The sequence below is a fragment of the Tubulanus polymorphus genome, chromosome 5 (genome assembly GCF_964204645.1).
Source record: "Tubulanus polymorphus chromosome 5, tnTubPoly1.2, whole genome shotgun sequence".
Classification (NCBI taxonomy): Eukaryota; Metazoa; Nemertea; class Palaeonemertea; order Tubulaniformes; family Tubulanidae; genus Tubulanus; species Tubulanus polymorphus.
In genome coordinates this window covers 1,827,406-1,854,185 of record NC_134029.1, presented here as the reverse complement: position 1 = coordinate 1,854,185, position 26,780 = coordinate 1,827,406, and the positions used below count along the sequence as shown (strand labels likewise).

At 37.1% G+C, this 26,780-nt stretch overlaps 4 protein-coding genes across 4 annotated transcripts; 3 read left to right on the top strand and 1 right to left on the bottom strand.

Moving 5' to 3' along the window:
• Positions 1-5: 5 nt before the first annotated feature.
• Positions 6-2,956, top strand: LOC141905056 (small ribosomal subunit protein eS6-like). The gene is made up of 5 exons (XM_074793787.1): positions 6-80; positions 315-446; positions 697-907; positions 1,214-1,363; positions 2,512-2,956. The coding sequence occupies exons 1-5, from the start codon at positions 75-77 to the stop codon at positions 2,901-2,903; spliced, it is 891 nt and encodes a 296-aa protein (XP_074649888.1). The 5' UTR covers positions 6-74; the 3' UTR covers positions 2,904-2,956.
• A 238-nt stretch (positions 2,957-3,194) lies between these two features.
• On the top strand, positions 3,195-6,782 carry LOC141905371 (uncharacterized). The gene is made up of 5 exons (XM_074794215.1): positions 3,195-3,241; positions 3,643-3,894; positions 3,972-4,589; positions 5,061-5,844; positions 6,202-6,782. The coding sequence occupies exons 3-5, from the start codon at positions 3,989-3,991 to the stop codon at positions 6,392-6,394; spliced, it is 1,578 nt and encodes a 525-aa protein (XP_074650316.1). The 5' UTR covers positions 3,195-3,241; positions 3,643-3,894; positions 3,972-3,988; the 3' UTR covers positions 6,395-6,782.
• A 267-nt stretch (positions 6,783-7,049) lies between these two features.
• Positions 7,050-24,220, bottom strand: LOC141905800 (C-Jun-amino-terminal kinase-interacting protein 4-like). Its single transcript, XM_074794836.1, is given in 33 exon segments — positions 7,050-8,691; positions 8,985-9,113; positions 9,749-9,790; positions 9,958-10,134; positions 10,286-10,447; positions 10,522-10,693; positions 10,776-10,927; positions 11,061-11,128; positions 11,212-11,292; positions 11,639-11,891; positions 12,513-12,599; positions 12,947-13,162; positions 13,672-13,849; positions 13,927-14,082; positions 14,419-14,650; positions 15,037-15,084; positions 15,570-15,758; positions 16,112-16,144; positions 18,130-18,174; positions 18,354-18,553; positions 18,760-18,907; positions 18,999-19,055; positions 19,133-19,190; positions 19,469-19,486; positions 19,950-19,979; positions 20,739-20,779; positions 20,940-21,053; positions 21,194-21,299; positions 21,534-21,791; positions 22,897-23,172; positions 23,222-23,380; positions 23,538-23,658; positions 23,769-24,220. Coding segments are annotated over 33 exon segments (4,440 nt in total). The 5' UTR covers positions 24,087-24,220; the 3' UTR covers positions 7,050-8,575.
• A 288-nt stretch (positions 24,221-24,508) lies between these two features.
• Positions 24,509-26,622, top strand: LOC141905677 (exosome complex component RRP43-like). The gene is made up of 11 exons (XM_074794646.1): positions 24,509-24,571; positions 24,826-24,862; positions 25,008-25,071; positions 25,143-25,216; positions 25,292-25,337; positions 25,419-25,524; positions 25,604-25,649; positions 25,741-25,837; positions 25,940-26,060; positions 26,138-26,244; positions 26,460-26,622. Exons 1-11 carry the CDS (start codon positions 24,555-24,557, stop codon positions 26,570-26,572), a joined length of 828 nt encoding a protein of 275 aa, XP_074650747.1. The 5' UTR covers positions 24,509-24,554; the 3' UTR covers positions 26,573-26,622.
• The last annotated feature ends 158 nt before the right edge of the window (positions 26,623-26,780 follow it).

Sequence of the window (26,780 nt, the reverse complement as noted above, 5' to 3'; positions counted from 1 at the left end):
TCACATGATCCCGGAAACCCGGAAGTGAGCCTCTTTTCCAGCATAAGTCCACAGTGAGGGGACGAAGGTGAAACATGAAGGTAAAAAACAATATTTCCAGCCACTCCCTCTAACTCCACCGCAAAACTACTCTCATATTCCAAAAGAAGAGGTCTTCTTCAATCTATATCAGATATTTGATGATTTTATTCTACTGCTGAAGGTCCAGATTGAACCGATTTTAACGCGGCTCCGGTGAATCAAAGATGGCAGCTCCCATGTAAAACGATGTTCAACGATTGAATTATTGAATTCGTGACGTTTTTGTTTTGTAGTTGAATATTTCATATCCAGCCACTGGCTGTCAGAAACTGATAGAAGTGCACGATGAGCACAAACTTCGTAATTTCTACGAGAAACGTATGGCTACTGAGGTCGGAGCCGATTGCCTCGGAGATGAATGGAAGGTAAGTTTGGGATTTCTTCAGCATGTCTGAAGCTTATTTCACTTTCATACCCGACACCTTTACTTAAAGTTGACTGATGCCAAATTATTTCTCTATATTGTGATTAATCAGGCGGGTTTGAGGAATCTGAGCCTCAATACATTAAGACAAACATTAGATTAAAAATAGTGCACAAAACTTAATTATTTTTGCAAAAAATAGAGTTCATTTATATGTGCTAGTGATATATGAATGAATTGATTATTTACAGGGTTATGTAGTGCGTATTTCTGGTGGTAATGATAAACAGGGATTCCCGATGAAACAAGGTGTATTAACGAACACTAGAGTTCGATTGTTGCTCTCTAAAGGACACTCGTGTTACCGACCGCGTCGAAGCGGAGAACGTAGACGTCGTTCCGTCCGTGGATGTATCGTTGATGCTAACTTGAGCGTTCTCAGTTTAGTCATCGTCAAGAAAGGTATGTTTTACAATACAAAGAATAATTCATTCACTGCTGTCAAAACTAATTGCTTTTTTGCGAGATGTACATATGCTTAATTCATATCGAGGCATCCTATCAAATCGAGATATTTACATCGGTCCACCTATAGATATTACAAATATTACAATGTGCTTAATATACTACGGGGTATCTGATTCGAATTTTTTAGAAACTTGATAAATTTTGAAAATGATCCGATGAGTGGCTTCTTCTTGATTTAGATGTTGAGAGTTCAACATTTCTTCGTGTAAATATTGTTATTTGGTTTCATTGTATGAATAGGTGAAGCAGAGATCCCAGGATTGACCGATACGACTATACCTCGTAGACTGGGTCCGAAGAGAGCCAGCAAAATCAGACGTCTGTTTAATTTGGGCAAAGAAGATGATGTTCGTCAATACGTCGTCAGACGACCTCTCGCTGCCAAAGAAGGTTAGTTACATTTCAAACCGTATCAATCAGTTGCCTGCTACACTGCCTCAACCCGTACCGAGAAACTTCAATCTGTACCCTGCATCCCCCTCAACCTGTACCGAGAAACTCTTCAATCTGTACCCTGCATCCCCCTCAACCTGTACTGAGCAACTCCTCAATCTGTACCCTGCATCCACCCTCAAACTGTACTGAGCAACTCCTCAATCTGTACCCTGCATCCCCCTCAACCTGTACCGAGAAACTCCTCAATCTGTACCCTGCATCCCCCTCAATCTACTGAGCAACTCCTCGATCTGTACCCTGCATCCCCCTCAACCTGTACCGAGAAACTCCTCAATCTGTACCATGCATCCCCCTCAACCTGTACTGAGCAACTCCTCAATCTGTACCCTGCATCCACCCTCAAACTGTACTGAGCAACTCCTCAATCTGTACCCTGCATCCCCCTCAACCTGTACCGAGCAACTCCTCAATCTGTACCCTGCATCCCCCTCAACCTGTACTGAGCAACTCCTCAATCTGTACCCTGCATCCACCCTCAAACTGTACCGAGCAACTCAATCTGTACCCTGCATCCCCCTCAATCTGTACCAACTAACTCCTTAACCTGAACTAAGCAACACCTCAATCAGTACCCTGCATCCACCCTCAAACTGTACCAACTAACTCCTCAATCTGTACCCTGCATCCACCCTCAAACTGTACTGAGCAACTCCTCAATCTGTACCCTGCATCCACCCTCAAACTGTACCAACTAACTCCTCAATCTGTACCCTGCATCCACCCTCAAACTGTACTGAGCAACTCCTCAATCTGTACCCTGCATCCACCCTCAAACTGTACCAACTAACTCCTCAATCAGTACCCTGCATCCACCCTCAAACTGTACTGAGCAACTCCTCAATCTGTACCCTGCATCCACCCTCAAACTGTACCGAGCAACTCCTCAATCTGAACCCTGCATCCACCCTCAAACTGTACTGAGCATTAGACGTTTTATCTGCACACTTTCAAAAACTGATCATTCACACCTAAACGCTGTACTGGTGAAACGGTTCAGGGCATTAAATTGATACGTTCAGTAGATGCATTTATGTAAGTAATAACTGTTGATTTAGAATGAATTGTGTTTCAATGTTTTATAGGTAAGAAAGCGCAATCTAAAGCCCCTAAGATTCAACGACTCGTCACTCCAGTCGTTTTACAACGTAAGAGAAGACGTTTAGCTCTAAAGAAGAAACGCGCCGGAATGAAGAAAGAAGCCGCGGCTGAATACGCTAAATTACTCGCTCAGAGAATGAAGGAAGCGAAAGAACGAAAATTAGAACGAAGACGATCAGCTTCAGCTTCTAAAAGCCGTAGTGATTCGATGAGAGATTCGGCTACAGTTCCAGCTACTACTACGACAACTAAGGCTCCCGCTAAAGCCCCGGCCAAGGCACCCGCTAAGGCCCCAGTTGCAGCTAAGGCCCAAGCCCCGACCAAGGCCCCTGCCGCGAAGGCACCAGCCAAAAAAGCCACCAAGGGGAAGAAGTAAATCTGTAAATTATGTATTAAAAGCTTGCGAAATAGAAATGAGCAAGAAGTGAATTTTTGATTTGTTGTTTGTTAGATTTGAGGATTGCACAGTTTTAGTCTTGAGGAGTTCTAGTATTAATACCGGTCTGATCTCTGGAATTGAGGAAGTAAACATTTCATCAATATGCCCCGTCCGTCCATGATATATGTATTAACGAAGAACAACATCATACGCGCAGGGACGACTGATTATATAACAAAAATATACGATAGATGGCGCATGTAGCACTTCTAGAACCCGGAAGTGAATCGAGAAATTGAATGAGGAAATTGCTGATATGTTATGAAGGAAATCAGGTATAATCGTTTGTTGTTGTTCAAGATCCAGTATATCTGAAATGAGTGTTTTTAGTAAGATGCCCAGGAAAGAGACACATTATTGATTTTATTCCTAATTAGCTACGTTGATCTTTAAAGCAATGACAAACGAAAAAGGTCCAAAAACAAGAAGGAGGAGCTTCCCAATGATCACTTTTTTTAGTCTTCAGCAGGTGTTGAGCCTTGCTGAGTGCCTCTCATAATATTCATCAATTCTGAGAAATGAGATGTGTTTTCATTTCTAACATCCGCATCTTCAAGAAAGCTGAATTCCGGTGCTATGTATTATTGCAGGATAAAAAAAATAAGTTATTGGCTAATCTGATCAGTCTAGCTACTAAAACTCCTTTGATGAAAATGTTGTTTTGGGTTCCATGTAGATTGTCGTTGTTATTGCTGTTGATAAGAAGAAGTAAAGCTCCATGCGATGTGCTAACAACAACTGATATTATGATGCTGAAAATAGTGCACTGCTATATATAGATACTGAGATCAGCTGCTGCTCTCTGCGGGGGAGGCAATAACAAGTTTTCTGCGTATGATGAATTTCAGTTGAAAAGTAACATCTATCGAGGTGTGAAGTGCTTCCTTAAATCATCCACAGACAGTGATCACTATTAGTTCAGATAGCGGTAAGATTTTTCAAATTATGCACAAATTATGTTTGAGGTCAGAAAAATACGATTTTTTTTCTACTTGTCATTTTTAGGAGGAGACGACGATAAAATGGGAATCTTGGATAAAAGAAGTGAGTTAGAACCGGAGGATAAACAAGACACGTTTGAAGAATGGTTAGGAGGAACTGTGAAACGATACAGAAATCTTACAGAAGAACAACGAAATGTGACATTGAATACGTTGATTAATCGCAGTACAGGATGGCAGTTATATTACCTGTCTCAAAATCTTCTCAAAATAATCTATCGAGATTTTTTCGCTCAGTTACCGATCGAAATAACTTACCGAATTCTCGAGTATTTAGACACCGAGTCGTTGGTCTCTTGTTGCGAAGTAACGGCTGAATGGAATAAAATAGTGAGCAGTTGTCAACCGGTTTGGCGTCGAGCTTGTCTCGAGGTCGGAGTCAAACCTCACGATTCCGATCCCCACGACGATGATTGTAGCGATTATGACGATGATTCTGCGAGCGAGAATTTGCTCGGGTGGAATCAGTCCGAGGACGTCGATTATAGGAAACTTTACGAGACTCAAATTGCGCGTCTGAAGAAAATGAAAACTGGATCGACGTTTGAAATGAGATTTTTAGATGGTCACACCGGTGCTATTACTGCGCTATATTATTATAAAGATAATAAAGTAGCAACAGGTAAGAATAGCTTCCAGGGTCATTTACTTAATGATTTGTTTACATCTTTAGTTAAGGTATTAAATTGTAGGAGTCGCCACCTAATCTATGTGGCAATTAGCCAGGCTCGATTGGTTAAGTACAGTATCCCTCTGATAGAAAGTTATCCAAAGATATTTGATATAATATTTTATGTATTTATAACTGCAGTCATAACAGCAACTATAAATGTTAGTCATCTGTAAATTCTAACCTTTCTATTTATCCTCCACGTGTTTTAAATCGCTATTCTATCAGCTCATTTTTATTCTATACGCAATTCAGATCTACACTTGTGAGTTAAAATATGACTCTAGGGACAAACATTGCAAACTCAGAACTATGGAACTGGCTTCTGGGTTCTGATGCACACATCTTAAATTGAAATTTCTATATAGGAAAATAGATTATTATTATTATGATTATTATTATTAACATTATAAATGATTTCAGGTTCAGATGATCATTCAGTTCGTATCTGGGATATAAAAGCTCGTGTTTGTCTGTTAGAAGTAAAGACCGATCACACGGTGTCAGCCGTTAAATTCGATGATACAACGATGTTAATCGGATCGTTTTTCGGAACGATCGTCCGCTGGGATTTAGAAACTCGTGAATTCGTTTGCGATTACGTCGGACATGTAAACGCCGTTCCGTCGTTAGACTACGATACCGATCTCGACGTCTTGGTTACCGCTTCGTACGATACAACAATCAAACTGTGGTCGCTTAGTAACAGTACGCTGATTCGTTCGATAACGCAGGAAATCGCGCCGTTCCCGATATTCCGTCCTTTAGTGAAACTGATAAAGAATCGCGGCCCGTTCGGAGGTGATTGTTATTATACGGTGTTGGCGTGTTACAGCGGTCGAGGTGGTATGAATTCCAGCGTCGATCTGCGCTGTTCTATTTACCGCCTGACGATCGAACATACGATCATTAAAGTGATGGATCACGGTGATACCGAGGTCGGAATGCCTCGCTACGATCTGCCGTACATGGTCGACATTCTACGTTATAATTTGTATCACGGTTTGAAGAAACTCGACGATTCTTTACCGTTACTCGATAAGTTACACACTATGCCACTAATGCCGCATGAAGTCGATGTATTGAAGACTACTGCTACCTACGGTTCGTGTTACGGTCTCGTTTTACACACGGCTAAAGGAGAAATCGTTATTTATGATCGAAAGACGTTGAATATCATTTCTCAAATAACGCTTCCAAACTGCAGGTATGTATTCAAATAGCCATTCACACTGATACATGACCTTCGGGCTGAGTGCAGGTTATACATGGATATACTGTCAACTTTGGGAACAATGTATCGTTAGTGGATAATTGAGTGCAGGGGATAACTTAAATGAATTAACTTCTTGCTATCAGGGACTCAAAATTTGGGAGAAACTGAGTGGGGAGAATTGAGGGATCAACTATTTTCAGTGATAATATAGACACTGAAATTGTTTTGTGTGTATGGAATGATTTGTAAGTCAACCTTCGGGCTGGGTGCAGGTTATAGTAACTCATACACATTACACACTCTAGTCACTATGATGAATAGTTGATTGGTATTATCTGTGTATTGCAGTGTCCGAGGTCACGGTTTGGCGATTCTGTGTCAGAAGGATTGGTTGAATGGTATGAACGAGAAGAATTGTAGCGGATTATTTTTCCTGATCGCTCGCAACTGTCAATTGTTATTGTTAAAGTGGAAATCCCCGCCGACTCCAAGAGCTCCGCGTACGAGTATCTCTGAGCCAGCAGCAGCAGCAGTACCATAAACCAGACGCCTTAAGTGCCACTCCCTTGACATCGCAAGACTGCTGCGGCATCAAACCCTGCGCAATTAGTCTCAGTGCGCAGGGACATGCACAAGCAGCATGAAAATGTGCGCCACCTATCAGATTTCCTGTAGTATTATCTCAGGCAAATCACGGATAGCTTTAGCTGTGCAATAGGGCTTATCAGGCAAGGTTTCCTGGAAACTACTGCAATTCCATCAGGTTCGAATCCCTGCTGAGGGAGGACGCCCAAAGTGTAGATGACATAGACTTGTGATAATGATAATATATTCCACAGATATATAGTCTATACCTTGTGATGAGTGTATTTTGTTATTTTTACCCGAGTGATATTGCATTTAGAAACATAATAAAGCTTCCTACAATAACCTCAACAATTATCGTCTTGCAATCATTGCCAGGAATAGTCAGCCAGGCACCGTTCAAAAAAGGAAGGATTATTTAATGAAAGCTTTCTACAATGATCTCAACATATTTTCTTATCATCGCTTGTATCTTCAAAGAATGGATTCAGCACCAGGCGCCGTTCAAAATGGGAGCTTCCTACAATCACCTCAACAGCTACCGTCTCAAAATCATTGTTTTAATTGCTTTAGCCAGGCACCGAATAAGTAAGGAACAAATTGGATGCCACAATGCAAGTCTTTTATTTATGGGCAAATAATACATAGAATATATTCATTTATTACATCGGCGTAAACTGTGACTAAAAAGCTGAAATTTGGTTAAAATTAACGCCCAGTCGTACCTGAATCATATATACAACATCATTCTTTAGAAGCACAGGAATATAACAATAAGCTGAAATCAAAAATACCTCTCAAAACATTTCAATTTAAGAGTCGACAAAGACTTCAGTCAAATAAGGATTTTTTTGATTTGTTGAAAAAATTGTCATGAGAAAATAATTCATTTTTGTACACGTATAATTAGTGGAGATGTAATTGACTAGGAAACAAAATACTTAAATAATACATACACTACAAATTCCAATGAGTCACTTAAAAACAGACCCTATTCAGCCTAGTCGCATGTGCCATATTGTCTGTAAAATGTCAATCAACTGTGGCTTTACTTTGGATAACTGTTTACGCTCACTTTTAACACAGCTGAATAAGGTCTATAGCTAGTCATCTGACCCAGGCCAATAAGTAGAACCACCTGAAACTGTTGCTGCTAATATAATAGAAGTTGCATCTACACTTCATTCTAAAATCATCAGAAACCAGTGTGAAAGGAAGCTTTAACACAATCTCAGTTATAAACCATTAATGTGTGTACTGAAAGTGGGCAAACAATGAGAGTCCTTCTGTCTGTACCTTCAAAATTTGACTCGTACATTTCACGGGTGTAGATAGCATCTCTGATCATAGTTCAACGTTCTTAATCAATATATGAATTCAAAAAACATAAATATCTATCACAGAAATAGAACAACTATTGCACCTATATAAAAAATCATTTATCAGAATAAAACTACATCATAATAAAATCTGTGATTAGCTGGTACCGTGTATATATATATATATCATTTCATGCCCCGTCTGGCCTACCCCTCTCCAAAAATCCAATGAACTATTGAAAGAATCTAAAACAATTTACAACAAATGTAAAGTAATTTATACATTAAGTTTTGAAAGGATTATTTACATCTAAAAATTAAATATACAAAATGATTCTATATAGATTCGTTATATAGGCAGTTATCAGCTGCGATCTGAAAACGTTTTTATTTGAAACACTGCAAACTTCAGAGGTTTCTCGAATGCGATTTTCAAATCATTCGTTTTCAACCCAGAATTGAAAGCTTTCGAAACGAAATATAATCATTAACAAACATAAAAGCGCAAACAAGCCAACACCAACTCCATCTAGTGGTGGCTAATGTGTTTAAAGTCCAGGCAATGGAAAATACAAATGTCTATTTCTCATGCAGGATTCGCGGTCACTTTCCACACAGACGACTATATAAATTAGCCTCATTAATCCAGTCTTAGCATAATATAATCCAAACAACCATACAGTACAGTAAGTACAGTACAGAACAGAATTGCGTGGCCACGTGTGATGCAAAATTCTGATGACAATATTCTATTACATGACAAACATATATACTGGAGGTGAAACTAAATCATAACATTGTCGTCTGTTTTCCGCGAATCAAGAAGGTGCTGACACCTGCCAGACAATAAGGTGACTACGATCGGCTCGCCCTATATTACATTTCCTTTCTTCATCGACTCCAACTATAGTCGTTTCATCCTCATCTCCATCACCTGAAACAGTAAACAATCATTTATTCACTGCTCTCATTCCCTCATGAGTGAGTTATGACCAGTTATTCATGAATGACTATCTATGGTTTTGAGTGGGCTCATATGATTGGCCAGCTAGGGTTGTGACCAGTTGTCCGTGACTTTCTATGGTTTTGAGGGGACACACGAGGGCAATTGTGTCATCATAATTTACGTAGTTCTAAGGCTCACTGGTCATATACTAAGAGCCTATAGGGCACACAATTGAATGAAACTCATTCATTTCCAAATGCATTAAACACAGTAAGACTCACCGATTCTGAAGTCAATGTATCCCTCACCACCAGAGATAACTAATTTCGTTTTACGACTCGATAATAAGTTGTTTTTATCGTCAGTTGATGAGGAAATTGATGCAGAACTGATTCCTTTGGCAAGAGGACCTACAAGTAATAGAAATCCTATCAATCCTTATCTGTAAAAATCACATTTCAGTTGATATTGTCTAATTAATTGAATAACATAAACAGAATCCAAGACTAAAATAGGTTTTTTAGATAATGTACAACAATAGAATAGAAAACATATCAAACATATGATAATCATATGATATTATTATACATAGATTATTATTATATACTTAAGTTCTTTGCTGTTTGACCAAACTAAGAGATCGATCGGACCACCATACTGTTAGATTTAATTAATGCACATTATTTCAAACAACCTCTAGTAGCTAGTTTCAGGGTTAGCAGGGGTATGTTCTCTCTCAACTGACTGAAGGGTTAGTAAGTATTTAGTGATTTTTAGGCTGTGTTAATGCAGTAAAGTTTGCAGATATCGTAAGGAAAGTAATTTTATAAGGTATTTTACATTGCTAGTATATTTTGGCTAGATAGAGTATGTAAAAAGAAAGGTGTTTATAAAGGTTATCTAAGGTGCAAAAACCTGGCTGAAAATAGACTTATTGTAAACCAGTCTAGTAGCTAATGCAGACGCACAACTTTTTCACCCTGTACTAGTTATATCATTCCCGAAACAAAGATTATGCGTATGTAAATATTATATAGAACCGTACTGTTAGTGTCCTCAGGTAGTAAGCGTTTTGACTTAGACACCGCTGAAGAAAAACAATACAATATGGAGATAACTTATATGTGAATGTCCCATTGCCTTTCAACTGAATTGTTATAATTTTTCTACTGTAAATGCACTGCATCATAGATAAAATCAACTCTTAATTTCAAGTTAAATATATAAGTGATTAGGGAGGATCAATGATTATACCTGGAACTGCTGCGAAGAATTTGACAGCATCGCGATGACCGTGGAAGGAAAGCTGAGCTTGCGCCATCGTGCAATAAGGTATGAATGTACCGGGAGTTACAGAATCACTGGCTGCATCGCCGTAAACACGTATGACCCCTCCGGGTTTACCAGCCGTACCAGACGCGTTCACTGGAACTTTATTACCTGAAATATTCAGACAGAAATTGAAGACATTTTCAATCAAGTGGTTTTCGTTTGATAGTATAGACGAACTGCTGTCACTGAGTCTTCATTCATATTTCTGATTCTATTCACTAAGTCAAATTCATCTTCTGGTTAAGTCAACGTATCAATGATTGTCCCGGCTAGGATGACTTTGACTGTAAATACATACCTTCTGAGAGAGGTACCGAGATGATGACTCCATTTCCAGTTCCAATCCACAATCGATTGCACGATATCAGCAGTGATGTTATCCTTACAAATGAGAATCCAAGTTTACCAGTTCCTATAAACACACATTCATTAGCATACAGTGCCCTCTCCTCGAGTAATATGACTGGTTTGTGTATTTCTACTTACCTAACATTTTGCTGACGTAAGGTTCAATGTCAACATCTTGTAAATGTTCCTGTGTGTACGCGTGATACAATCTGAGTGTACTATCTAATCTAATAGATACCCAAACACCATCTCCAACCCAAGCCATCTGCCGCACTTGACTCTCTTTACGCGGATGTGCATCGAATGATTTCTTAAAACGAACATGATTTCATATTAGAGATCAGAAATTGAAAGAGCAGCAGATTTTATAGATTCATACAATATAAACTGACCTCGAGTTTCATCGTTTTAGGATCAACGACATGTATTTTATTTCTATAACCACACCACACATATTTGTTGGCTACTATTGTCATACAGCGTATCGAGTGATGCGGTCGTCCGAGGTCTAACAGATGATAGTTCGTTAAATCCCACTGTCCATCTATGAATATACAAACAGTAACCGGAATAAAACTCTGCCACCATGAATCCTCGATCGATGAGGTAACCTTTGGCTTAATCCAAACAGCTGCTATATTTGTGAAGGAGTGAGGGGTAAACCAGTGTTTACATACCTGTAGCTCTGTGGAATATTGCAACCGTTCCGTCTGCTAACGCCGCTAATACCCGACCTTTCACTGACCTATAATTCAATTAGAATATTTCAAATTATTTCTATATGGTCTTCATAAGGAGCACAGCGATGTATCACAGCTAGACACTTACACAATATGAAGTACTGAATCTTTCAGTTTGACAGAATGAAGACATCTTCTCCAGTGAGAAACAGCCGAATGAACGTATAAACTAGAATAAAACAACATACAATTCTATAATCATCCACTGTATCTTTAAATCCTGCCGCGTATAAATTGATGATGGACTTTGTTAGTACACCGCATTGCGATGTATTGGTGTAAATAGTTTTTATCTCCATTAAAAGATGCCAGCACCAGTCACATATGAAACTGAAACCAGTCACACACTGAAATGGTTAACAGGTTTCTTCAAGTCCTGAATGAATGTAGTTCACTGCAGTCCTTACGATAATACCACTGTCACTTCAGGTCTCAGTATTATAGCATGAGACACTAACTAACCTGCCACTTTGAGACCCTAACCACATCGTTTATAGCATGAGACACTAACTAACCTGCCACTTTGAGACCCTAACCACATCGTAGGTAAAACGCTAGATGACATTTTCTCCACCTCTGAAACGAGGACATTATCTTCGACTCCATAAATTCCATCTCTAACGACATCTGACGGTTCATTCAGTAATCGTTTCTCATCTGGACTGATTGCAGTCGGACTGGTTTTCCCCGAAGATGCCGGTTCTCCCGTCGCGCGGATTACTGTAGCTTTAATCTGTGATCCATCTACAATAGCACCGAGAGGATCTCCTGTAATACACACACCATACAACACCTATATACCACATATACGCTCTATATACTATACCAATATACATACATATATATATATAGGCCTATATATATATATATATACATAGACCTGATATGCTGAGTTCAATGTACCATCCATACAGAAAATATTAGCAAGAACTTCCATGAAACAACTATTTTGATGAATTAAAATATTAGATTCACTACACTCATGCATTTCTTATACATCTACTCAAATAGCGTTGAATGCTGTGCGTTCGATTAGAAAGCAAAAATACACTGAAATATTTGTCAATTTCCCAACAACAAAAACACGGCACAAACAGGTAATTTACCTTCATCAGAATCTATTCCAACTACTGGCACTGTTAAACCCAGAAAAATATAATAGGTGCTGAGAATCAGACTCAATCTATCTCTATATAACTCCTCAATTCAATTGATTGAAGCAACTTATTCAATCACAGAAACCATGATTAACTTATTCTACTGTAGGGACAGATTGATCGTAGATTATCAAATGTTCACCCGAATTATAACCCAGTCTTGAAACCGGACCCTGAACTAATTACTTGAGTTATTTGAAGGGTAAGGGTTACACGCAACATGCTAAATTACCTGCTGAAGCTTTATTACGTTTTCCAGCTACTGCCTGTATCGCTGCAGATACTGCAGCTAGATCCTCCGTATTTTCAGGACTACTCTCTGTGTACAGACAGATACAGAACTTAATACTAAACACTGTTTTTCATCTCATGAAATCAAATTCGTGCAGTTTTCAAGATCATCCTCATCATTACAATGATATATATATACGTATATGTACTAAAGGACGATGGAATGGATAAAAGGGAGATTAATGTGAATATAAAAATACGTTAAATGAATTATTTAAATCAGAAGCAAAATATTCAAAAACTTTTTAATGAAAACCATCTGTGGAGTTTGGATTTCTGTACAAACCCCACAGATGTGTCGCAAGATCCCTACAACCCCAGATAATCTGTAATATGACTAAATGTATTTTCATAGATTGATAGAATATTAATTACCTTTACTACGAGTTAGTGATCCAGTAGGTGATCCTGAGACAGGTGTTGTACTGTGACTAGCTCCTCCAGTAGCACATTGAACGAATGTTATACCTCCGATATTAGTCGACTCTTCAGTAGGAGTCGTATTAGATTGTTTTACTGGACTAGCTTGTAGATTGATATCCGGATCGGGGATAACTGGTTCCTCTATCGGATAATCACTCTCTTTAGCTCCTACAAAGGCACAAAATCGATAAATTTACCAGAAAATCTGATAACAACAGCAAAGGAGCCAGTTCCAAAACAAGCAAATCTACTAATGAACCGCCCTGAACAAAATGACCCTTATCCCGAGTTAAGTAACACTTTTCGAATAAAAGGCTGACTAACTATTTAACAAGCACATAAAAGCAGATCAGGCTGGCCAGTTTTATTTGACATGCTTTTGCCCTGACATGTATGTCGTTTTCCACAACTCCATCTGCTAAGAATGTAATCATTTAACAGACAAATACATAAGACATACCCGGTAGGCGGAAACTGTTTGATTTTACACGTGATCTAGCAATCTCAACAAATTTCCCCGACTTTTAGCTTTTATACAAATATTCTCTGACAATTGTAAAAGATAATTTTCAGAAATTTTTTACAAAATTCTCTGACTATTACAAAAGATAATTCGCAGACATTTTCCCTGATTTCCAAAGTAAGTGGCCACATTGGCAGATGTGAACGAGTATTACCTGGAACACTAGTGATACAGAGAATATGAGTCGATGATACATGAAACGATTCTAATACATCTGCCGGGTTATTAGCATCGATAACAGTGACACGACTCGACGCGTGAGTTGACGTTACTATCCATACAAACGATGACATATGTTGATCGTCTTCTTCTCGTACATTTTCTTCGTGATCCTAAAATTTCAACCGAACGAAAATCAATATCGATCGGAAAACATCGTTTCATCGAGTGACGATTTGTTTAAAGTTACCTTCAGTTCTTTGTCTAGTTTATCGATCTCGGTTTCTGGTGGTTTGTCGGTGGTTTCACTCTCAGGGGGTTCCGAATAGAACACACTAGCACCGACAATAGAACCACCGTCGCGAGTTCGTCCACCCGTCAGATTTACACCTGCCGCGCACCAGATCTTCAACAATAACAATCACATATAATCATCTGAATACCTGCAGCGGCCGGTCACTCGAAAGTTGGTTAGAGTTAATTGGTTGATTAACACAATGCATGTCCAATTATCATCATGGCATTTATCCAACGGTTTACTCAACCAACTTCTGAGCAACTGGCCTCGTCGGGTAGATTCAGCTGTGGCCAGTCGCTCAACAGTTAGTTAGAGTAAACAGTGGGATAGTTGACAATTGAGAGTTCTTTTGTAAAGTTCAATTGTAGCAGTTGTATCTATCCACCAGTTATGTTTAACCATCTTCTGAGCAAGGTGGCCCCTGTATAGCTATTTGTTTTGTACCTTCATTCCGGGATCTTTCTCCAGTAGGGGGCGACAGTATACTGGTACAGGTACCGGAACGTGACTCTTGTTTCCCCCCGATGGATCGCGTAATGAAAGCGGTTGAAATTTAGCCGGTAAACTCCAGCCGTACGCTTGCATTCTACCGTCATCTTTCTTCACGTGAGCTCTCACTTGTTTATACTGCTCTCTTCGCTCGTTTTCGCGATGTTTCTTCGCTTTTTCGTTCAATCTACAAAAATAATGATCCTTCATCGTTAAATACGACGTTACCTCGTTTATACCCAGGTGATGAATGATGCGTAATTCTCGAAGAAATTCTTTTGCTAATCTTCAGCCTTCACCTCGTAACATTGAAAAAGCGAAGCAAAAGTTATTATCTGTTCAAAAGCAAAATCCGAGGAATTGATCAAATATTCCACCATTTCCCAAGCAGATGTTTAAATAACAAAATCAAAAGAAGGAAGCGAAATTGAGTTGCTCATAAACTCCAGAAAATGTATCGATGGAAAGAGTTTTAAAAATCCCAAACCATTTCATTCTGAAGCGAATTTCTTTTTTCTCTTAGAAAAGTGTAGAATATCAGAAGTTGTGATAATATATGGGAATATATTTTACCCGGATTCATGGCCTATCATTTCAAATGAAGATGAAGAATCACTATCGCTGTAAATAACATCGTTAAACAAATCTTCAGAAAATTTAGTTGATATTTACCAGAAATACGTAAATTAATAGATACTTTGATGTATGACTTCAATGAGGTATGACAGCAGAATCAAAGCTTAAGCCATCCAAGGGCGGATCTACGGAGATGGATTGGGTGGAGGACTGGTCTAACACATTCAAAATTCAAATTTACCCTCCAAAAAGTCTGGAATTTTTTTTGCCAAATCTGCCCTTTTCAGATGAAGCGCCCATTGTAATTTTCAGGGCCTTCTACAAATCCTAGATCCGCCCTAGCAAGTGTATATATAGCTCAATACTGGTAAGGTAAAACTAAAGTTACAATGACAGTTTTAACCAAAATGTCATTTAGAATTATAGATCTTAAGAAGTTACTATTACCAGACTATTTTTAGTTCATCTTTATAGAAACCAACCCAGCAGAACTGGATGTCGATCATTAACATTTAAGACCTAATACTTACGCTTCTTCCTGTAAGAAATCATACGCTTTCTCTTTATCACCGAGTTTATAGTTCTTTCTGTTTTTCTTGTTCGGGTCGCCGACTGGTTGAACGTGAGTAGTAGGGGCGTTATAACGAACCATAGCCGTCTGTGAACTTCGTTTAGCGCTACCTGGTGGCTTACTCGACGAACTAAACAAGTTACTGAAGCTACAAATAAATAACAAATAGTATGGATTTCTCATCTTGTGAATAATATATTTTCTCATCAGAAGCTTCTTGATTTTTCACCTCCTTCTTCCGCATGCATCCAATTTCAATATAAAACATGTTAATCTGGGATATTATAAACATTAGGGGAAAACCAGAAAGTTGACCATGTGTAAATGAAAAGGTAATTTTAGAAAGTAGAATGTTGTTGTATTATGTCTGGAGTGATGTGTGTGCGTCTTACACCAACAATTTGACAGATAGAATTAGAATTTTTGTTAAGGTTACTATAAACTGGATTAGTTTATTCCACTAACTCGATTATAGACAATATGATTATAAAACACCCATACCGATCCCTCTTATCTTTAGGTATGGCTTTCCATCTGAAATATACAGTAAAAGTTCCCCATATGATAGTTTAGTCAGTCAGTTGTCAGGAGGCAGTGTTGTAAGGAGGCAGTTTTGTGCGGGGCTTTTGGTTTCCTCAGTAAGGTATCACGGTTAGTCTCATTCAATCCTCAAAGATCACGAAAGCCACAAGTCAAACATTGTCGATCCGTTAGTCTTACAACTCACAATTCAAGCAAGGTCATGATGATCATAACTGAGGGAAAAATCCTGAGAGGTTTCGAGACTCCAGACGTACAGTAATAATGAGAATTTAGATTTGAGTTGGATGAAAGAAGGACAGAAAATTGATGAATATAAACTCCATCTACTCAATGAGATTCAATGTTAATCATTTATAGATTTAGAATTAAATACTTAAAGCCTCTAGAATGAATTTGATGCAGGATTATGATCAGACATATTTAGATTTCACACAATCGTTTCAATGTAAATCTCATTGCATAAATGTAGCTTTTAGGTTGAAAAATGATTTTCTGTAAAATTCTGTAACTCTGAAAAGCAAAATGATAGAATTACAAAAGAAGGGAGGTACCACTATGAGCCATATGTATCACACGCACACTCTGATCCCTGGTGATCCCAATAACCAAAATTTAAAAAACCAACACCAAAAACTATGTTACGATAAAAAATACAAAATCAAAAAGAGACAAATTTTCTGAATTCAACCATTTATTGTTTAACAATGTTCAACATTCACTAATCAAACATCATCTATGAAATTATATATTTATATATGACTAAAATTTGCTCCGTTTCCATAAATAATCTAAATTTGAAGTTAATTAAATAATAACATTCAACTTCAATTTATCTTAAAATATACACTTTTCTCAAATAAAATATGATCTGTTTTCTATGATGTCGATCCATTTTCTGAGTTTATACATTATTACACAGAAAAAACACGAAAATGAAAAAACAAAAAACGTAACATTAAACGATAATAACGAGATATTTCTCAATAGGGATCAACATGGATCAGAATATGGCACATAGGTGGCAGCACAGGGTAGTCTATAAGGCCTCGGAACCTGCAAGAGATATGGAACTGTAATATCAATGATTCGATTGCTTGTTATATATGAAAATCATGCATAAGGTGTGTTTAAACTAAACTATAATAATTTGAAAGTTGAAATACTGATCATGCGGCGACCCCTATTGATAAATACTTTTGTCCCTCTATCTCTATCACACGTAGAGACACAGGGAACTACAGAAATTTCAAAATCGAAAGCTGCCTAATCAATAACCATCCAATTTAAACATCATCTTAGTTTCTATAAATGCAGCAAAGATTAAAAAGAGATTTGACTTAAATCGATCAAAACTTCAACATTCTGTTTAAAAATGAACTTCGGAAAATTACTTTCATTATTGATGTATATTTCTGGCCGATATACATCAATAGATTACACTAAAACGAAGTGGTCATCACAGATAATATCTCTGAGCAGTTTTAAGTCAGATCTATACTGAATAAGCTGTATTCTATACCAGAATTTATCTATGCGAAATTGTCCGTGTTGATGTTGATAAATCAGTACATGATTACGTTTAAAAATGAAATTTTCAAGCTAAGGCGTGACATTAGATTTCTGATAATTTCCTACATGACTGTGGAATGTAAGAGAAGTTTTGAGGGTTTTTCGTCACACTAATTTAGGAAGGGGGCCGGAATGTTTTTTATGAGATGAACGTTGATGACTGGGTTGTGGGATAGGCTCTGTCGCTTGCTCGGGAGCTGAAGACCAAAACATATCTCCGAAACTGAAATAAAATCACAATAATTTTCTTCAAAAATCAACAATTAATTTAGACGCACAGAATAGCTATATCCTGTAGTTTATACCCCAATAAAAAATTCTAATTCTATCTATAAAATCTACTCTAAACTGATTGGTCTCTTGAATAGTTCATAGTTGATGCAGATGTATAAAAGATTTCAACGCACAATCTGGAGACAATATCAACTATAAATACAGCCGCGTCTTCAAACCTATTGTTATATTTCAGAACAGATAATAATTACTGGATACCAAAACTAGATTCCATAAATCTCTCAGCTAATTACGATTCTTAGAGTTAAAATCAGATGAATTCAATGTTTTCACTGAGTGGAGTTAAATCTAACCTGAGAAATGTGGAATCGACTTCGAGAGAATGTTAAATACTTACAAGTTCCAAATGGACGATTTTTTCTTGCTGTTATTAGCCGTAGCGAGGTCAGGATGTTCGCGAGAGGCTCTGATCATTTCTGTCCACCGTACGGCTTCCTGCAGTTCCATTAAACGCTCTTTATACTGATTGCGTTCCATGAGAACTCGAGCCATTTCAACACGAGTAAATCGTTTACGTTGAGCCATCGGAATCTCATCCTATAGAAAAACAACAAGTTTCGTTTATTCATACAGTCAAATTCAAACTAAATGAAAAACCGAAAGACTTATTAAACACTCAAGAATTTTCAAAAAATTTTCAAGGAAGGAAACCTTTAGTTGAAAACCGAAAAATTTGGAATTTTTTTGATGTCTTAAAATCTTTCATTTCGTTCATTGTGGATTTGATATTATAAGATACTAACATCGTCGTCATTATTGAGCTGTTGATTCTTTTTATCCAATTCTTCCTTGAATTTCTTTAACTCTTCTTCTAATTCCGTGATTCGTAATTTCATACGAGATTTCACGGTCTGCAACGAGTTGATCTCTTCGCGTAGAATTTCCTGTTCGCTGATTAAAGAAAATAAAAAGTTGAGCATAGCACAGACACTAGGGGGAGGTTAAATCAAGGCCGGGAAATACAGGATCAGACGTGACGTACCTCGTAAACTCATCCACTTTAGCGATCAAATCATCTTTCACAATATTCAACGCATTCCTACAAAATCAACAAAACAGCATAATTTCAATAATCTGAATTAATGATCTGTCCGTAAGCTAAAGATTGTTACTTACTTTGTGGCAAGTAATTCAGCATTTTCCTGTATTAAATTCTCCACCTCTTTACCCATACCTAAACACACACAAAAAAACCAATTCTTTAACAAGTGTGTAAAAAATTGATGGAAGGGTCAATTTACTAAAATTCATGCGAAAAAGTAACCAAAAATTTCTAAGATGAATCATCAAAATAGAATACATTGTTAAGCACTATCACCAGCATTGATCTACATGTAAATAAATACCAAGTATATTGAAATCATTCTGTTTAATTGATGAAATAAACCCCAGAAGCGACGAACAAAAAGAATAAACAGAACGCTGTGAATGAAAACGTTATCAAAATCTTACCGAAGAAATTGTCACTCGCTGATTTAATGTGGATCCAAATTAACACACAATGCAGCAATAAATGAATGCATAAAAATAAAGATTAATGAAAGTAAGTATTAGAGACAGCAAGCAGCACACACTTCATCAGTGTTTTAGATACATGTATAGATGTTATGGCTTTTAACACATTTCTTTGAGGAGATTGAATTAAAGATTAAGGGGAAAATACGTATTAAACTTAGTATGTAGAATTCTAGCTGTTAATTTAAGGTGATTCCGTTAATTCTGTGAATGTTTATGTCTTGGTTAAATATGAAAAAGACAAATACCAGGAAACACCACCCAAAAAACCATCACTTATCAAACAATGTTTATAATACAAATAAATAGAGACCAAACCAGAAATTCTATAATCCAGGGGTTTAGCAGATTAAACATTGGTTAATAAGGTTTGACCTTGAACCTATAAGGTTAATAAAGGAGGATGATGATGACATACCACTGATATTAGACTCAGAATCCTCGTCATCTTAAAAAAAAACACGAAAAAAAAAAAATAACATTCAATCAATTACAACATCTAAAATACATCATAGTGAAAGCGGCCGAATAATGAATGATGTGTGAAGGGTTTGTGTCAAACAGGAAATTCATATGTGTGTCAGATTTTATGTGTTTATACTAGTTGAATATAGTTTTAATTGTACAGGAGTAATAAATGTATGTCCCGGTCCTATATCCTGTGTGAGTATAGAAAAACTAACAAACTAAAGCGTTCTATCGAAGTGGTTAGGTTCATTATTTACAAATAAAAGCACCAATTGCTATCCCCTACCCTATATTACTAATGCTACTTATTTTTGTATCTTTCACCCTATTCTTCATGTATTTTGGTATTAAATGAAAATGGGGCCTTCTCGAAGAACAATGCGCTAATAATAAACCGCTTATATTCGGTTTAGATAAAATAATGAGCTAAAGGTGACAGAACGATGAAATAGGTTCGCACTAACTAACATGCTACTAATACTACACTACATCACAGAAGTATAAATAAACTTGCTATACAACAATAAATCATATTTTTACATAAATGAAATATAGATTGCAAAGAACATAACCGAAAATCTGGTTGAAACTCAATACTCAAAGTATCTAATTTCTAATTTCAAGTTTTTGAAGCCCAGTTTTCAGCTGTTTATACATGCAATAGGTGGTGTTTATTACAACATATATGGGGTATAGATATAAACGAAATACACAAGATGCAATGATTATAGAAACTAACCCGGGGACGCAAACTCTCCTGGATGGATAGCTTGCCCTAAAAACACCAGAATAAAATATCATCCCTCCTCATATCAACATTACGCATGAATATATTAAACACTTTTAAATGTTTTGATTTCTAGAATTTGTTAAGATTACAAATGAAACGAAATGAGCAAATAAATTATTTAGCTGAAATATAAGGATAGATAAGAGAAGTGGTGTTGGAAGGAGGGAGGTCTGTTTACCGGTTATATCAGCGCCTTCATCGATATCACCAATAAACTCCTGACCGTGAAACGTTAATTCATCAAATACAGACGGTTCATTACTACTGAAAATACATACAACATTAATTCAGCATTTATGAGAGAGATTTAAACAGAGTTAGTCGTTATAAACCGAGGCACATCCAGGATTTAGGAAGATGAATGATCCTTCGGTAAAGCCGGGTATACCAGCACAATAATTTACCTAGTTCCTGGCATGCCAACCGGGGCAGATTTGGATTTATTAAACGGTTCATAATCGTCTAATTCGGGCGTAGAAGCCACGATATCATTCAAAGCCTGATGCATACCTGCAAAATATCAAACATTCATCCTTTAATCTCAAAACACATCTGAGAAACTCAGTGAATATCAAACGTGATCTATAACACAACAATGTACATATTTCTAGTCTACTCTAACACCCTGAGAAATATTATAGAATATTTTACAAATTTGATATGCAATAAATAAAAAGACCACTTATCAATGAAAGATTTCATTTAAAATATCCCTGATAAACCATGGAGGAGTGATAGACTCACCAAGCTGTGATTTCATTGCAGGAGGTGTCATTGATAGTTCAAAACTATCTTGAAAACTAGCCCCATCCCGACTGGGCACTTCTAAAGTGTTTTTCCTTAATTCGGCGATTTCATTCACAGTATCGGAAACTTTCCGACTCAGAATCGCAGAATCAGATTTACTGTCTTTAACTTCCACAGTTTTATTATTGTCCGAAGGTTCATTTAAATTCACACTTATAGATGGCGTGGTTGTGGTAGATATTTCCTCTGCGTTTTCTGCGTGTAATAATAGCAAGCACATATAAATAAACTTAAAAAACACATGCAAAAGAAACAACACAGCGAGACATAAAAACATATAGATAAGAGAAAAGCAAATATTTGAATAGTTTCCCTACGAAGGATATTTAATTCGGGTTAAAATGGAGGGATTTGAATTCCTGATCTGTTAACTACCCACAACAAACGGACGACAAGAACACTTTCTGAAATTGATGCGCGGCATGACCTATTGAATAGGATTGAAGATATTGAGATGACAGGGTTTGTATCCCTTAAGCAAGCTACATTTTAGAAATAATTCGGGCACCCATAGGTAAATGTGCTAGTCTCTCTGTACTTCGCACTATCCATCTACCCGTGTGGACTAGGACTAGTTCCTGGGCAGGCAGGCTTAGTTTATCCTAAATATTCCATCAACAAAGTCAGGAAACCACCAACAGCTCTGATGTTACAGTATCAGTCTGATGCAGGGTTGGACCCCTGATATTGAATAGGTAGCTCATTTAGTTATTTTCATAGAAAGACCAACTATTCTTCACTGAGATATTACAATCACATGATAAATGAATATATCTATATTATGTTAAGTAGCTCGCATTTCTAATCATATTAATAGATAATCCTAATCCTCTTAGATCCATTAATCCCTTCATCCAAGCAGATAGTGATATATAAATGAATATACATATATATATATATATGTGTATATACGAAGGTGAAAATTAAAATTAAACTGAATAGAAAAATCTAAACCCTAAACAAATATGTGAATAAACATTGACGAAAGCTGTTTTACCTTTAGGGGCTAATAACATAGAAAATAAAATAACACGGAATTCAATTATTTACACTCAAGTTTCTGTCTCTTTGTATAAAAGGCAACACCGACGTACAAAGCTGTGGGTATGAATTTGAATTCATTTGCGAAACTAAATAAAGTCACTCGCGGTAATTTTCAATGAAATGAAATGCTTTGCAAACCATGCATCGGTGATCAGAGAATTTAATAACATTCAGAATGCATATCAATTCAAAATACCTGGAAACTTTTAAAGCTTAAGAATTAATAGGAGCAAATATAGAGGCACGAAGAACTTACTGGTTCCTGATTCAGTGACTTGTACAGTATCAGTAACCTGTCCACAATCAGTAACCTGCGTCACACCGCGCTGATTACGATTCTTATCCACGTTCAGTTCGTTCTGTAAATTCTGTGAATTATCGGGACCCTTCATCGGAGAGGTGATGCTGAACGGCGGAGAACTGCCCGATTTCGGGGTATCCCCTGACACCGATCCGGGCGTGGCCGGGAATACGTGGCGCAAATTCGGTAACGCTAGTCCACCCCTAGAAATAGAGAGGCAAATATTAAAACAACGTCGACCGATGCGAAAATATGAGAATTGTTCGAAAAACTCACCTGACTTTAGGACTAATTCCCATATCAGCTAGACGATCAGTTCCCATCAGCATTTTAGTGCGTTCCATGTAATCCATGTGGGTTTTAAATAATTCCGTGTATCTCTCGTGAAGTTTGTTGTATTCCTTTTTCATTTCTCCTTCTTTTTCTTCCAAACGAGTAACTGAAAATAATACAAACACCCACTAAACAATCAGCTCGGTGCGGTAGGCTGACCAGTAGGCGTAGGCTGACCTTAGAGACAGCTGTAGGCTGACCTTAGAGACAGCTGTAGGCACAGCGGAACAGCCACTGGATGAAGATTTATTAAGAATATTTACCGTGATCTTGAGCATTCTTTCCCTTCAATTCAAGCATACGCGATATCGATTCTAAACTTTCCACTTTCGAAGTCATTTCTTTTCGTTCTTCTTCGCTCTGGTCTTCGATCTCTAACAATTTCTGAAAATGATTTTAAGAAGTTGAAACAAATCAGTTTTATATCGATAGCGGAAATGGGGGCCCAGTGCCACGAGTAGTTCCTAATTCGGCGTACTGTTAGATATAAATACCTGTTCGGCTGCTTTTCTCAGCTGTTTTTCACGTTCGTACTGCGTCAGAAGTTGTTCGTTATCGTCTCGTAATAATTCAACTTCCACTTCATTTTCCTGTTTGTCCAAAAATGACTGATCCAAATTCTCTAGAATTCCGACAACCAGAGGCATCAACGCTTTCACTACGTCTTCGTCATATTTTTTAATCATCCGTTCGAACTCCTGATAAATACTCGCGGCTAAAGACTGTACCCTTTCAGACATGACGTGACTGTCACTTTCTAGGGTCCCCATCGACCCGTATATCGTCTCTCCTTTTTCTTCTTCCGACTCCATTTCAACTCGTCCCGAAGGACAATTATTCGATACAAGTTTTAAATTAATTCGATGACCTGTTTGGTGATTATAGACGTGCCAGTTTAACTGTAATTATGCTGGAACAGATTTTCATCGTTCACATCCCAGCAGCGGCCATTACACATACGAGTCATGTGACCTGTCTAATGACAGATATGAAGATATTTCATAAAATCATAAAAACAGTAAATCATTCTTATATCAATATTTTAATCTATAATAGAAAATGATTGGCTTAATTGTAAATTGCTTGTACTAAAGGTTCTGTGGCGTAAAAGCTATTCGTCTCTCCAGCTATGAGCGTTAGTGTTTTAGTGTAATGGGTCCCTAATCGTCTTGAACTATGTTTACTAAAGTGTACGCCGAGCGGCCTTGGAGTATTTTACGTCCTCTCCGTCCAGCTGATCATCATCCAGTGGCGCCATCTAACCCGAAAGTATTTACAAAATGGCTGCCGATTTCAAGTAAGTTTACAAATTTATCAATATAAATTTAAACTGGGACCCTCAATTATTCCTGTGGAGTTTGCCATGGTTCTTAAAATATCTATTTTTATATGTTTTGACGATTCGATCGGAGTCTCCGGGTTTAAACTGAGGAAAACGTCGTCTTTAACCCTAAAAACAGCAGTAATCGTGTCTGATTAAATTCAAATGAAGTAGTTTTATTGGACATGAAACGTGCTCATCTGAACTAAATTATTTTTGTGATGTTTCAGAGTTGCCCAACCGATCGAATTCTACAGGAAATTTCTGGTAAGTGATGCATTATTGATTCTACTGAGGTTGGTGAAGCTTTTCAAAGGCAACAACAGGCCAGGCCTATAGACTAGACTTCATGGACATCATAGCCTATTCCCGCTAACTTACTGATATCTATCTAAAAAATCTTCTGAAATAGGAACAAGATGTGCGCCCTGATGGAAGAGAATTAGGAGAAATAAGACACACAGTTCTTAATATTGGTAAGTCTATTGATCTTCATTAAATGCATTCTATTGTAATTTCACAACTGTATTTTGTATTTTGTTTGTAGGTTCTATAACAACTGCTGATGGATCTGCTCTCATCAAACTAGGAAATACATCAGTTATCTGTGGTATTAAGGGGGTAAGTCGACTCAATCCGAGTATTATCAGCTATATCACATCTAATACAACTAAGTGTTTGTTATCAATTTTTTAGGAATTAACGGTTCCAAAAACGGAAGAACCAACAAAAGGATTCATTGGTCAGTCTCTCCGCTCTCAATGGACCAATATCTTTGATTCTTAAAATAGAGTGATTTTAGAATATTGTTTGTATAATTCAGTTCCAAATGTAGAACTATCACCAATGTGTTCACCTAAATTCAAACCCGGTCCTCCTTCAGAACAAGCCCAAGTTCTCAGTCAGTTTGTTGATGATATCATGAAAAGGTAATTAAATTAGTTCCACATGGGCGATTTTCTAAAATTTCCTAATTTTCATGTAAAATTTGTATTTTTCATGTTTTAGTTCTAAATGCGTGATACCTGAAGATTTATGTGTAGTTCCGGGGAAGGTAATGATCACCTTCTAACATATATCAAAATGTCAGCCATTTTCCATCAGTCTTTATTTCAAAGAAATGTTTTATGTTGTCTTATTTTCAGTTATGTTGGGTTTTATATTGCGATCTGATGTGTTTGGATTATGATGGTAATATTATAGATGCTTGTATCACAGCATTACTGGCTGCTTTAACTACAGGTAATAGCAATAATATGAATGGTTAGTCAAAGATAATTCTTAATAAATCGTATGAATCACTCTGGAATTGAATTCTTCATTATTCGTGTATCATATTTCTAGTACGTCTGCCCACAGCTGGTATTGATGAAGAGACGGGAGCAATTACAACAAATCTACAAAAAACTTTATCAATTCCAATTCACTCTCAACCTGTTTCAACGACTATCGCTACATTTGACGAGTATGTATGGTTTATTTGTCTATCCAGCATTTAAAGGGTAAATTCTATCTGAAATTGTCAAGTTTATCATTTCTTAGGCGTGTGTTGTTAATTGATCCAACTGATGAAGAGGAGACTTTAAGCACAGGAACACTAACAGTAGTAACATTAGCTGATGGTCAACTATGCAGTATACATAAACCGGGTTAGCATTCATTTATAACGTACACATAAATTTGAATTTTCAATCATCCTTGTCCACACAGTCAGCCATTGCATTAGCCCTTTCCCCTAATGCATACGTGTTAAATGAATAATCTTATTTATTCATTTGGACCCAAAACAAGCATGGCAGAGTCTATATTCGTAACATCTATCAAGTATTCTAATATAATCATATACCTGGTATTTATTTTATAGGTGGAACTCCTCTTAAACCAAATCAGTTACAGCATTGTATTTCTCGAGCTGTTACACGTGGTGTCGAGGTGCGGCGACTCATTGAAGAAACTGTAAACAGTTTAGATCGATGACGATTATATTTTATACTCGATTACGTTCAATAAATTCAATGCATTTATCAACTTCATAAATTCAACTTGTTCTTATTGTTTGAACCGTTATATATTGATTGTATGACGTAAGGGTTGCATGATTATGTAGAGAAAGCATGGACGCTATGAAGAAGTTTGAGATGGAAAAAATAATCTAAAGCTATCTTAAATCGAAGTTTATCATCAT

Bases quoted from the DNA above. Each gene is read 5' to 3' on its own strand.
- LOC141905056 (XM_074793787.1), top strand. The intron at 908-1,213 runs GTATGTTTTACA...TTGTATGAATAG, and splicing joins TTTAGTCATCGTCAAGAAAG to GTGAAGCAGAGATCCCAGGA. The intron at 1,364-2,511 runs GTTAGTTACATT...AATGTTTTATAG, and splicing joins ACCTCTCGCTGCCAAAGAAG to GTAAGAAAGCGCAATCTAAA.
- LOC141905371 (XM_074794215.1), top strand. From the start codon at position 3,989: ATGGGAATCTTGGATAAAAGAAGTGAGTTAGAACCGGAGGATAAACAA. The intron at 4,590-5,060 runs GTAAGAATAGCT...AAATGATTTCAG, and splicing joins AGATAATAAAGTAGCAACAG to GTTCAGATGATCATTCAGTT. The intron at 5,845-6,201 runs GTATGTATTCAA...TGTGTATTGCAG, and splicing joins ATAACGCTTCCAAACTGCAG to TGTCCGAGGTCACGGTTTGG.
- LOC141905677 (XM_074794646.1), top strand. The intron at 25,072-25,142 runs GTAAGTCTATTG...TTTTGTTTGTAG, and splicing joins ACACACAGTTCTTAATATTG to GTTCTATAACAACTGCTGAT. The intron at 26,061-26,137 runs GTATGTATGGTT...ATCATTTCTTAG, and splicing joins ACTATCGCTACATTTGACGA to GCGTGTGTTGTTAATTGATC.